We start from the raw sequence: 11,539 nt of genomic DNA on the forward strand, positions 1-11,539 counted from the left end.
GAGGTGACAACAGGCAGCCCTCGAAGCCTCTTCAGTAGCAAAGCCCATGCTCCGGTAATATAAGCTGGAGCCGCCATTGGCCCAGCAGTATCAGGTCAGATGAGGGCTGGTTCGCTTGCATGAGACCGGCCTGGCCCCAAAAAACAAGCTGAATTCACTAAGACAAGAAATATAATTGCTGAATCTTGGGGGTATTTTGATTGAAGTATGTCAAACACACATGGAACTGCTTTAAATTGTGTGTGTGTGAGGGGGGTGAGCATATGTCTCCTTTAAGTGGCACATGACATGTAAAAAGCAGGCAAAATGTGCTAATTGTGAGCAGTGGTAGGGCAAATTATAGTACATTTCTAAACAGCCAGTGTAGATGGCATTATGGATGGATTTATATTGTCTGGCCAGACATGAAAACGTTCTGTAAATACTGTTCCTGCGCGATCCCAAATTGATTGACTGGAATTTGTGACAGAAGTAACACATTTTTCCGGGTATGGGAGACGCCCCATGTCAATTGAGGAAGCCAAAAGAATTGATGTTAAAAGCACTCAGTATGAGGGAGAACATTTTACGGTGAGACTGGCACTAAGAGACAGTGCTTTTGAAATGCAACAACAAAGGTTACTTATCTAATTGGTAAACATTGCAGTTAAAGGTTGGCTGGCTTAAATGCTTGCAGGACGCTGTAATTGCTGCCAGCCCTCGCATCCAGATGAATGCGTACAGGCACGCACAATCTCACAGACACACACTTCCTCGGCCCAAACATAAACATACTGATAACCTCCCATTTTAACCCATCTTAAAAAATTCCATTGAAGAACTCGGTTTCCCACAAGTTCCTCCCCGCTGCTGCGCTCTCATTATACCTTGAGTTGGATAGTAGCCAAGGTGAGCCTGATGACACTAAGAACCATGCCAGAAACATTAAACATGGCATGCCGCGCCACAGGTCCATGATTGATCTTGTTTGTGTTTTGCTTTTGACGTCACTGAATAAGTGGAGCCATTGGTTTATTTTAAATATAATTGCGTGTCCGTGTTCTGTTTCCAAGTACTGCTCATTTTCACTTTGTTCCACAATGACACATTTATGGACACAATTACTTATATTACAAAACCAGAGACAAGAAAAAGACAATAACGTGATCAGTCTTGGCAGGGACCTCAAAGAAAAAAATCCCCCCCACCCTCCCAAAAATAAGTAGCAATTAGAGAGTACAAACCTCTCCCAAGAAAGCTCACTTCCCTGCATATACTGTAACGTATTAACTGAGGAGCTACGTACTGTACATACCTTTGGATAGCTACAAGTCAAGACTCTTCTTCTAAACACACTGGAGTGGTGAGACAGAGATCGTGTGTGCTCATTGTTGCCTGGCCAGTGGTGTCTCATCACATGTTGAACTGATTTATTCACTTATTTGCCGTTGCTGATTTACATATCTCAAGGGGAGGTACAGGCAAGTGAAAATAGAAATCAATCACTGCAAGTTAATGTGACTACTCCATGTTAGAGTACATTTACTGAACAGTTTTTTTCTTTGTGTTTTGGAAAACAAGCTGATGTAATAAGGATGCCAGGCCAATGGCAAGGTCACTTTTTTAAGCACACTAACTGCTTGTCCTACAGAGTCTCATCCCAAACCATTTTAAAGATAAGTTTTGTCTGCACATAGGTGGGTTTAGAATTTGAGACGTGCCCTAGCTGGATGCCATAGTGGAGTATCCATCCATCCATTTTCTGTCGACGTTACACGATCAGGATTTGTGGGGACGATCACGATCAGCGAGTTAAAAAAAAAAAAAAGATAACCGATCGGCGATCCAGTCACAAGATGAAGCAATGTGTCTATTTAAATGACTTGTTCATTTACTGTATATACTTGTGGACTGTATACTGAGTATCTTCAAAGGTATTCTCTCGTCACGTCTTGTATTCTAATCAGTCAGGTCAAACCAACATTACAGCATGACAGAAATATTGGGTGCTAACTTACTGTAATTAAATTACTTTATTGTAATGAAATTACTTCACACACACCGAAACTTTAGAGCATGATTCGACAGAACCCTGGCATGTTTACGTACGTATGTTTGCGAGGCTGCGTTTTGCTGGCTGGTTGCGAGCCGTATCTTATTAAAAGTATGTGAACATACCTCAAGCAAGCCTTGAATTAAAGTCCTCTCCCGAGCACCGGTGACCACCAACGCACGTTTTTCCCCATTTTGTTCTCATAATACACACGGTGCGAGCCATTTTGGTTGGTGTTGCCGTGGTAATGAGTGTATCCGGTCGCTTTTGAGTTGACAAGATAAAGCCCCGTGATTACTTGTTGTCTGTCTCAGACGTCTTGTCTGTCCCACACCGCCGATGTTTTTTTTTTTTTGTAAAGAACTTTATTGGTGGTCAGATATTTACAGCACTACGTCAAATGACACATGACAAGGCTAAAAATAAACTAGCTTTTGGATTCAAATATAATGTACACGATGGCGACGCGGAGTAAATGTCTTTTGCAGAGCTTTGATCGGATCGGCAAATTATGACATTAAAGCCAATCAGTATAAAATGCTACTTATCGGCCGATATCGATCAGGCTGATTAGATCGGTGTAAAGTAAAATTTCCTGAACCGCTTATCCTCACTGGGGTCGCGGGTGTTGACTTCGGGCAAGAGGCTGGGTACACCCTGAACTGGTCATGAGCCAATCGCAGGGCACATATAGACAAACAACCATTCACACTCACATTCACACCTACGGACAATTTAGAGTCTTCAATCAATCTATGATGCATGTTTTTGGAATGTGGGAGGAAACCAGAGTACCCGGAGAAAACCCACACAGACACAGGGTGAACCACAACGGCCCAACGGCGTTTGTTGTTTTGGCTGGGATGACATGTCTATACTGAATGCATGTCCTCCACTTTCAAAAATGGCCATTGTCAAGCATTTACTTTAGACTAAAACTTACTCTGAGACCTACGGACCAGAAGGGCAATTGTACTGTTTTAACGGATATGAATACGTACTCCATAAGACTAATAATAGGGTTAAAAGCTATCTGTGTGTACATGTTACAGAGTGCAAAAGGTACAAGTACTGTATGTGTATGTTCCAAGCAATAAGAAACATCTTTGAGGCTACCAGCATAGTGAGAAGCCATTGTGCCCACTAGGTACAATGATGTCTTTTTGAAACTTTTTGATAAACTAGACTTGACCTGACCTAACCTGTGGCAACTGGCTTGAGCCACTTCTGCTTCCAATAAAGACGTTTAGCTTCTGGTTCTGGAGACTTCTTCCGTGTCCTCTTCCTGTCTCTTTGTTGAGACATTGCAGTCTTGCACTGTTAAAACCTGCAGTCTCTTCATGGTGTGCTTAGTTTGTGTTACTCTACTTTGGGGAAAAAATGCTCATGAGTATGACTGTCACTATTGAATATTTTTAGAATATTCTATCGAGCCATCGAATGATTTTGCATTAAAGTTTATTGCAATAAAGTTTAGTAAAAAAAATTCTGATTACTGTTCATTCACCCAGTGTTTTTGTTTATTTGGTATTGTTTAATGATTAAACAAAACCAAACAAACAACATTAAGACATGAGAAGGAGTGAAGGCAAGGCAGCTTTATTTGTATAGCCCATTCCATACACAAGGTAACTCAATGTGCTTTACATGATTGAAAGTAAAGACAGAGCTAGACATTTAAAAACAGATTACAGATTTTAAAAAAAAAAGACATCTTACTAAAATTACTAAAATAATGGACAGTGCAAGTAAAATATTTTTTGAAATTGATTTTAAAAAGGGCGGCACGGTGGGCGACTGGTTAGAGCGTCAGCCTCACAGTTCTGAGGACCGGGGTTCAATCCCCGGCCCCGCCTGTGTGGAGTTTGCATGTTCTCCCCGTGCCTGCGTGGGTTTTCTGCGGGCACTCCGGTTTCCTCCCACATCCCAAAAACATGCATTAATTGGAGACCCTATATTGCCCCTAGGTGTGACTGTGAGTGCGAATGGTTGTTTGTTTGTATGTGCCCTGCGATTGCTAGGCAACCAGTTCAGGGTGTACCCCGCCTCCTGCCCGATGACAGCTGGGAGAGGCTCCAGCACGCCTGCGACCCTAGTGAGGAGAAGCGGCTCAGAAAATGGATGGATGGATGGATTTTAAAAAGAGCTCATTTGTAAGCATGTGAAAAAGGAATATTTTTTAACCTGGAATTAACCAGAGATGTCAAAACTGGTATTAAGTACTTAAGCAAAAGTACTGAAACTAGTCAAAAATGAGCACAATTGTGGCTAATTTCAGTTTAGTTTTTTTATGGTTTTGTTTTGGCAGTGGGCAAATACTGTAAATGTATTGGACATATTATGTTAATACTGAAAAGTGACATCACGTTCTTAAAAAAAATATAACGTCGTTCATTCATTGCAGGCACTTTTGAAAAGAAGACCCAAAAAATATTGAATTGAATATTGAATATGAAGGTTATTCCCGGTTCGGAGTTCCCTTGTTGTGATTGTGATTGATTATTTGTATCTGTACTCTGTGATGATAAGTTGCAGGGACTCATTGTTCCAGGGCTGGGACTCAATGTTTCCAGACATGTGCGTCCTGGGCCTCACATAGTCTCAAGTGTAAAATGTGTTGTACTCACCAAGGTTTTTGAAACTAAGAACTACTTCTTAGGTACTGATTCATGTGAAGGGCTACTAGTTCGATATATACTTCTGAGGCTGCGTCAGTGTCAACTACATGTCAATTACATGTTCATTATACTACGGCGGAAAATAAGGATTATTTTCGTAATAGATTAAACTGACGGTTATTTTTTCCATAAATTGATTAGGATTCATTTATTGGTTTGTTGGGTGCCCCTATCCGCTCTCCTTTCCAACAAACAAGGGACAATCACCCGCCCAAGGGCTGGGCAGGGACTGGCTGCATCGTGGGCCCTGCGGGTTGGGGGGAGGGGTGTCTGGCTCTCCTGGGCATGGAGGGGTGGCGGGGCGGTTGTGGGATTGGGTCCCCCACTGGGTGGCCAGTTGTCGGGGCGCCTCGGTGGGACCGGCGGACCGCCCTGGGTCCCTCGGTGTGGGACGTGTCCCGTCCGCCGGGCTGCTTTCGGGTGGACCCCTGGGCCCTCGATTGATAGGGTGGGGTCCTCAGCCGCCGCGGTGCAGCCACAGCAATTACAGGACACTTCTGTCAGTCTTTGTGCATGTACAACCCCAATTCCAATGAAGTTGGGACGTTGTGTTATAAATATAAATCAATAAAAACAGAATACAATGATTTGCGAATCATGTTCAACATATATTTAATTGAATACATCACAAAGACAAGATATTTAATGTTCAAACTGATACACTTTATTGTTTTTAGCAAATAATCATTAACTTAGAATTTTATGGCTGCAACACGTTCCAAAAAAGCTGGGACAGGGTCATGTTTACCACTGTGTTACATCACCTTTTCTTTTAACAAAATTCAATAAACGTTTGGGAACTGCGGACACTAATTGTTGAAGCTTTGTAGGTGGAATTCTTTCCCATTTTTGCTTGATGTACAGTTTCAGCTGTTCAACAGTCCGGGGTCTCCGTTGTCGTATTTTACGCTTCATAATGCGCCACACATTTTCAATGGGAGACAGGTCTGGACTGCAGGCAGGCCAGTCTAGTACCCGCACTCTTTTATTACAAAGCCGCGCTGTTGTAACACGTGCAGAATGTGGTTTGGCATTGTCTTGACGTCGCTTGGATGGCAGCATATGTTTCTCCAAAACCTGTATGTACCTTTCAGCATTAATGGTGCCTTCACAGATGTGTAAGTTAACCATGCCATTGGCACTAACAGAGCCCCATACCATCACAGATGGCTTTTGAACTTTGCATCCATAACAGTCCGGATGGTTCTTTTCCTCTTTGGCCCGGAGTGCACAACGTCCACAATTTCCGAAAACAATTTGAAATGTGGACTCGTCGGACCACAGAACACTTTTCCACATTGCATCAGTCCATCTTAGATGAGCCCGGGCCCAGGGAAGCCGGCGGAGTTTCCGGGTGCTTTTGCTTTGCATAGTAGAGTTTCTAGTTGCACTTAGGGATGTAGCGCCAAACTGTATTTACTGACATTGCTTTTCTGAAGTGTTCCTGAGCCCATGTGGCAATATCCTTTACACATTGATGTCGGTTTTTAATGCAGTGCCGCCTGAGCGATCGAAGGTCACGGGCATTCAATGTTGGTTTTCGGCCTTGCCGCTTACATGCGGTGATTTCTCCAGATTCTCTGAACCTTTTGATGACATTATGGACCGTAGATGATGAAATCCCTAAATTCCTTGAAATTGTACGTTGAGGAACATTGTCCTTAAACTGTTTGACTATTTTCTTGTTCACAAAGAGGTGAACCTCGCCCCATCTTTGCTTGTGAATGACTGAGCAATTCAGGGAAGCTCCTTTTATACCCAATCATGGCACCCACCTGTTCCCAATTAGCCTGTTCACCTGTGGGATGTTCCAAACAGGTGTTTGATGAGCAGTCCTCAACTTTCTCAGTCTTTTTAGCCACCTATCCAAACTTTTTTGGAACGTGTTGCAGCCATAGAATTATAGGTTTATGATTATTTGCTAAAAACAATCATGTTTATCAGTTTGAAAATTAAATATCTTGTCTTTGTAGTGTATTCAATTAAATATAGGTCGAACATGATTTGCAAATCATTGTATTCTGTTTTTATTTATGTTTAACACAATGCCCCAACTTTATAAGAATTGGGGTTGTAAAACGGTATCAATTCACTTGCATGCATCCGCAGGCTCACACCCCTAGGACTCTTTCACTGGGTGCGACAAATAACTTTCATTCATTCATTCATTCATCTTCCGTTCCGCTTATCCTCACTAGGGTCACGGGCGTGCTGGAGCCTATCCCAGCTATCTTCAGGCGAGAGGCGGGGTACAGCCTGAACCGGTCGCCAGCCGATCGTAGGACACATATAAACAAACAACCATTCGCCCACACATTCACACCTACAGGCAATTTAGAGTTGTCAATTAACCTACCATGCATGTTGTTGGGATGTGGGAGGAAACCGGAGTGCCCGGAGAAAACCCACGCAGGCACGGGGGAGAACATGTAAACTCCACACAGGCGGGGCCGGGTATTGAACCCCGGTCCCCAGAACTGTGAGGCAGACGCTCTAACCAGTCGCCCACCGTGCCGGCACAAGTAACTCATGAATATGCAAATCACTCGTGTATCCCCTCACTCACACTCGTAGACTTTTATAATTCACATAATTAATGCCACCACACTTCAGTTGTACAGCCGGGTTCACGACCCTTGTCCTGCATGCTTCTTCTCCTGTCCTTGTCCTGTTCTATCTTGTCCTGTCCTTCCCTCACAGGGTGGAGCACTACAGCCCCATGCAATACCCATATTTACTGTTTCATTGTTGTAGATAATTTAATGATTTACTTCTCTCATCCTTTTTACAATTAGTGCTTTGTCTTTTGTCTTTGTTTCTCTCTCCCTTCGAGAAACTTTGTTCTGTTTGACTGATCAAGTCTGATTCTCAATAAACCTCAATTATAATACTAAGAAATCACAGCGGAAGCTTAAAAACTCTACTGTGACACAGTAAAACTGTTCCGGCATAAAAGGGATACAGATTTTCCATTCTGCTTGACCTAACAGCCGAACAGGACCAAAAAAAAAACAAAAACCTGTCTATTAATCAATGAATTGTTGCAGCTCTATTCGTAAGGTCATAAAGTCTAGTTGTGTTTGCGCAGACATGTTTGTGTTACCTTATTACAGGTGTGTGTGTGTGTGTGTGTGCGTGTCAGTGTGTGTAATTGGGGAGCTGTAAAAACTCCAGTCCAGACTGCAGGACTTGCCAGCCTGGAATTCACTAATGACACAAGTGGGCCTCAAATGAGAAGTGCAATTTTCTGCACATGCCTTTGTGTGTATGTGAGTGTCTGTATATGCATGCGTGTGTGTGTTAATAGTTACATTATACAGTATGTTAGGAGCCACTGTGCCCAATTTGTGGATGCATATGTGAGGCGCTATCGCATCACTTTGCGCTTGTAGTTACATACACACACACACACACACATGTATCTTCTCCGACATCTCCTTCCTTACTCCTGCGAAATAAAACCTTCACTACACTACTGAAGTGAAAATGGCCGCTGCTCAGACAGCGCACACCTCGCCTAATCTTGATCCCAGTTTTACCCAAATGTAGCGTTGTTAATTTAAAAAGGAGGCAGCCACTCTCGGGGAAGAAGAGGAGGGCCTTTGGTGGAATATGACACGAATGGGGCCATGGGCACATGGGTCTTTAAATCCTCTGCGTCAGTAGAGTCTGGAGAAAAATAATGGCATCACTCTGTGAGGGAGTTAATGTGAGCTGATAGCATGAGGCCTTGGGGGGGGGGGGGGGGGGGTCAAGGGTTCACAGGCTTGCACAAGGTTGACAGAGAGCTGAATGCTTCCCACCCCACTAGTCTTAGCCGCCCCGCACCTTCACTCGAATGCAGGATGTGAAGAACTGTTGACACTACTCTTTCTACACAGACAAGGGTGGTAAATAAAAAAAAATAATTCAAAATAACAAGGCTAATATAGTATAGCCGTCTAATTGTCTATTTGGTAAAAAATGTAAATAGAAGTACATGGGATACTCTGTTTAAGATGGAGTTCCGTTCCTAAGGCAGCAACGTAATGTAAAATAAGTTGCAACGTGTCCACGTCTATCACCAATTTACGCTAACGCATTAGTAGTCATAATTACAGTCAATATTTGTTTGAAAAACACTTGTCGGCCATGAATATCAAACAATCAAATGAAAAAAATTAAGTATGGTAGTAAGTACAGTAACTGAAAATAACTACCGCATGACGCCATATTCTTGCGCTGCATGCCGTTTGTAACCTCAAAATGTCGTATATTGGTACAGTTGGAAACTGAGGCCTTCCTGTCATCTGCTACAGGGAGCAAACCTTTAAACAATGTACAGCTATTGTTTTAAGTAACATTAAAAGAATAGTTCACCAGTGTTGATTGACATAAGTCCAAAAATAAGCAAGGCAAATAGCCTCACTGTTGAAAAACTTAAAACCAATAAAATGGACATCAAATATTACCACTGAGTACCAATTTTTGAGTTCATAGTGACTGGAGGACAAAATAGATCATTTGATGTTGTGTCGCCTTGTCTAATCCTATTTTACCCAATTTTGAAACTGTTGAAATATAGTTTCCTTGAATGTATACATCGGGACATAGATCAACATAATACATACATTCTGATCAAGCTTTAAAGCAAAGAAAAGAGAAGATCATCAAGCACAGTGTCTCAAAAAATCCTGCAGGCATGTTTCCTGTCATGTAGACAGGGGAAGTCGTTCACAGTCATTATCAGTATTACAAATCGATGTTAGCACGTGCCTCACAGTTCTGAGGACCCGGGTTCAAATCCGGCCTCACCTGTGTGGAGTTTGCATGTTCTCCCCCGTGCCTGCGTGGGTTTTCTTTGAGTACTTCCTCCCACATTCCAAAAACATACATGGTAGTTTAATTGAGGACTCTAAATTGTATTTATACGTGCCCTGTGATTGGCCAGCGGCCAGTTCAGGGTGTACACCGCCTCTTACCCAAAGTCAGCTGGGACAAGGCGCCACCACACCCGCGACCCGAGTGAGGATAAGCAGTACGGAAAATGGACGGATGGATGAAGGCAACTTGAGAATAGGGAAAGATTTTTGCAGAAGGGCCTTCAGTTTGAAATGTTGAGACCTCACAAACACTGCCCCTTTCCCCTTTTCAGCTGTGGCTATATGTATCAGTGTTTAATACTGTGTATGTATGTGCTGTATATGTTTGTATGGATGACATGGACATTTATTTCTGTATTTACCCATAACAGTGAATCAAGAAATGAGTGGACAGCTTTTACAGTTAGATGCATTACTCAAGGGCCCCTCAGCCTTGGATGCAGGGCAAAGGTGTAGCGTGAGTTGCCAACACCAGTGGGTGGAGTTACACCCCCAACCTTATTGAGCCAAGGCACATATTTTACATTGGAAAAAAAAATCTCATGGCACACCATCAAACAAGTGTCCCAAAAAGTGGGTACACATAAATTATGCATCTTCTGCCATCTAGTGGAAGAGCATTTCTTTTTCTTTTTTTTTTTTGCCTGTCACTATAGGTCGCTGACCTAGATAGTTCAACAAAGATACAGTATTTGTAGTAAATAAATAATTTTCGGACCATTGAAGTGAAGTGAATCCCTGCCCTAACCAGTGCACATGTGCATGTGCCTCTGCCTAGGTCCCTCCACCCTTTTTGACCCTTTCGGGCAACCGCACTTCCCATATCTCTGAGCAAGTGAATTCAATCCTGAGTCTCTCACTTACTGCCACCTTTTATCATCATGTTAATTTTCAGGAAGAACGTCACTTTTGCATTGACAAATGTACACATACAAATGATTCCTTTTCTTTTCTCACCTTTAGAGACCGGTACCTCCCTCGGCTCCTCGACCTCCGGCGGGCATCGCTCTCACTGGTGCAGCGTTGCCTACTGGGAAGAGCGTACACGTGTGGGCCGACTTTACCCAGCCTACGAACCCTCGCTCAGCATTTTCTATGACCTACCTCAGGGCACGGGTCTCTGCCTCAGCCAACTCCACACCAACACCAACCAAAATCACCGTGACAACCAAGGCAGCCATGGCACATCCTTACTACCGGGCTACCCCAGCCATGGAGGGAACAGCAGCAGCATCCAACAGATCCGCAGTAAAATTGGCCACGGCATTGTGCTGAGCCGTGAGCCGGACGGAGTGTGGGTGTACAACCGCAGCCAGCACCCGGTGTTCATCCACTCACCCACTCTGGACCTTCTTAGCGCTCGAGGGCTGAGCGTGAAGAGGGTGATGCCGGGCTTCTCCCTCAAGATGTTTGACTATGAGAGCTCCAACTGGATGGCCGAGCATGGCGTGAAGCCTGAAAGCCAGGAGGGGCCCTGGGATCCCCACAGTGTCCGTATTAGTTTTGCTAAAGGATGGGGCCCCTGCTACTCAAGACAGTTCATCACTTCCTGTCCGTGCTGGCTGGAGGTGCTGCTTAACACCCACAGATAGCACACAGCCTGGATCCAAATTGTCATCCACCAAGATTTAATATAAAGTTTATGTATTTTATAAAATATATTACACATGTAAATACTTTATTTCGTCATTTTACAATGCAACTATTTATGTATAGTGTAATGTGTATATGGACAAAACAAAAAGGAACAAGAATAAGCACTTTTCATTCTTTTCATATGCATTACAGAGTTTCTCAGTGTCAGTTTGCTAATGTAAAGATACACAGTTTATGTCTTCATAATTTCACTATTTCAAAGTACGCCTTACACACGTGTCAATAAAGCTTTTGTATTAAAAGTAAATATTCAATGGTTTTCTCTGCTGACAGTGCTTAATGAATCAGTAGTAGGCAAGGAGGCTCACTGG

At 43.2% G+C, this 11,539-nt stretch overlaps 1 protein-coding gene across 3 annotated transcripts in view; it reads left to right on the forward strand.

Annotated features, from left to right (window-relative positions):
* Positions 1–11,486, forward strand: part of LOC133470953 (mothers against decapentaplegic homolog 6-like) — a 35,136-nt gene extending 23,650 nt beyond the window's left edge. For all 3 annotated transcript variants that reach the window (XM_061759951.1, XM_061759961.1, XM_061759941.1), the window contains one exon: positions 10,536–11,486. In XM_061759951.1, coding sequence (XP_061615935.1) covers positions 10,536–11,164 — 629 coding nt within the window. In that variant the 3' untranslated portion in view covers positions 11,165–11,486. The remainder of the gene's footprint in view (positions 1–10,535) is intronic.
* The last annotated feature ends 53 nt before the right edge of the window (positions 11,487–11,539 follow it).

The sequence above is a fragment of the Phyllopteryx taeniolatus genome, chromosome 2 (genome assembly GCF_024500385.1).
Source record: "Phyllopteryx taeniolatus isolate TA_2022b chromosome 2, UOR_Ptae_1.2, whole genome shotgun sequence".
In the NCBI taxonomy this organism is placed as follows: Eukaryota; Metazoa; Chordata; class Actinopteri; order Syngnathiformes; family Syngnathidae; genus Phyllopteryx; species Phyllopteryx taeniolatus.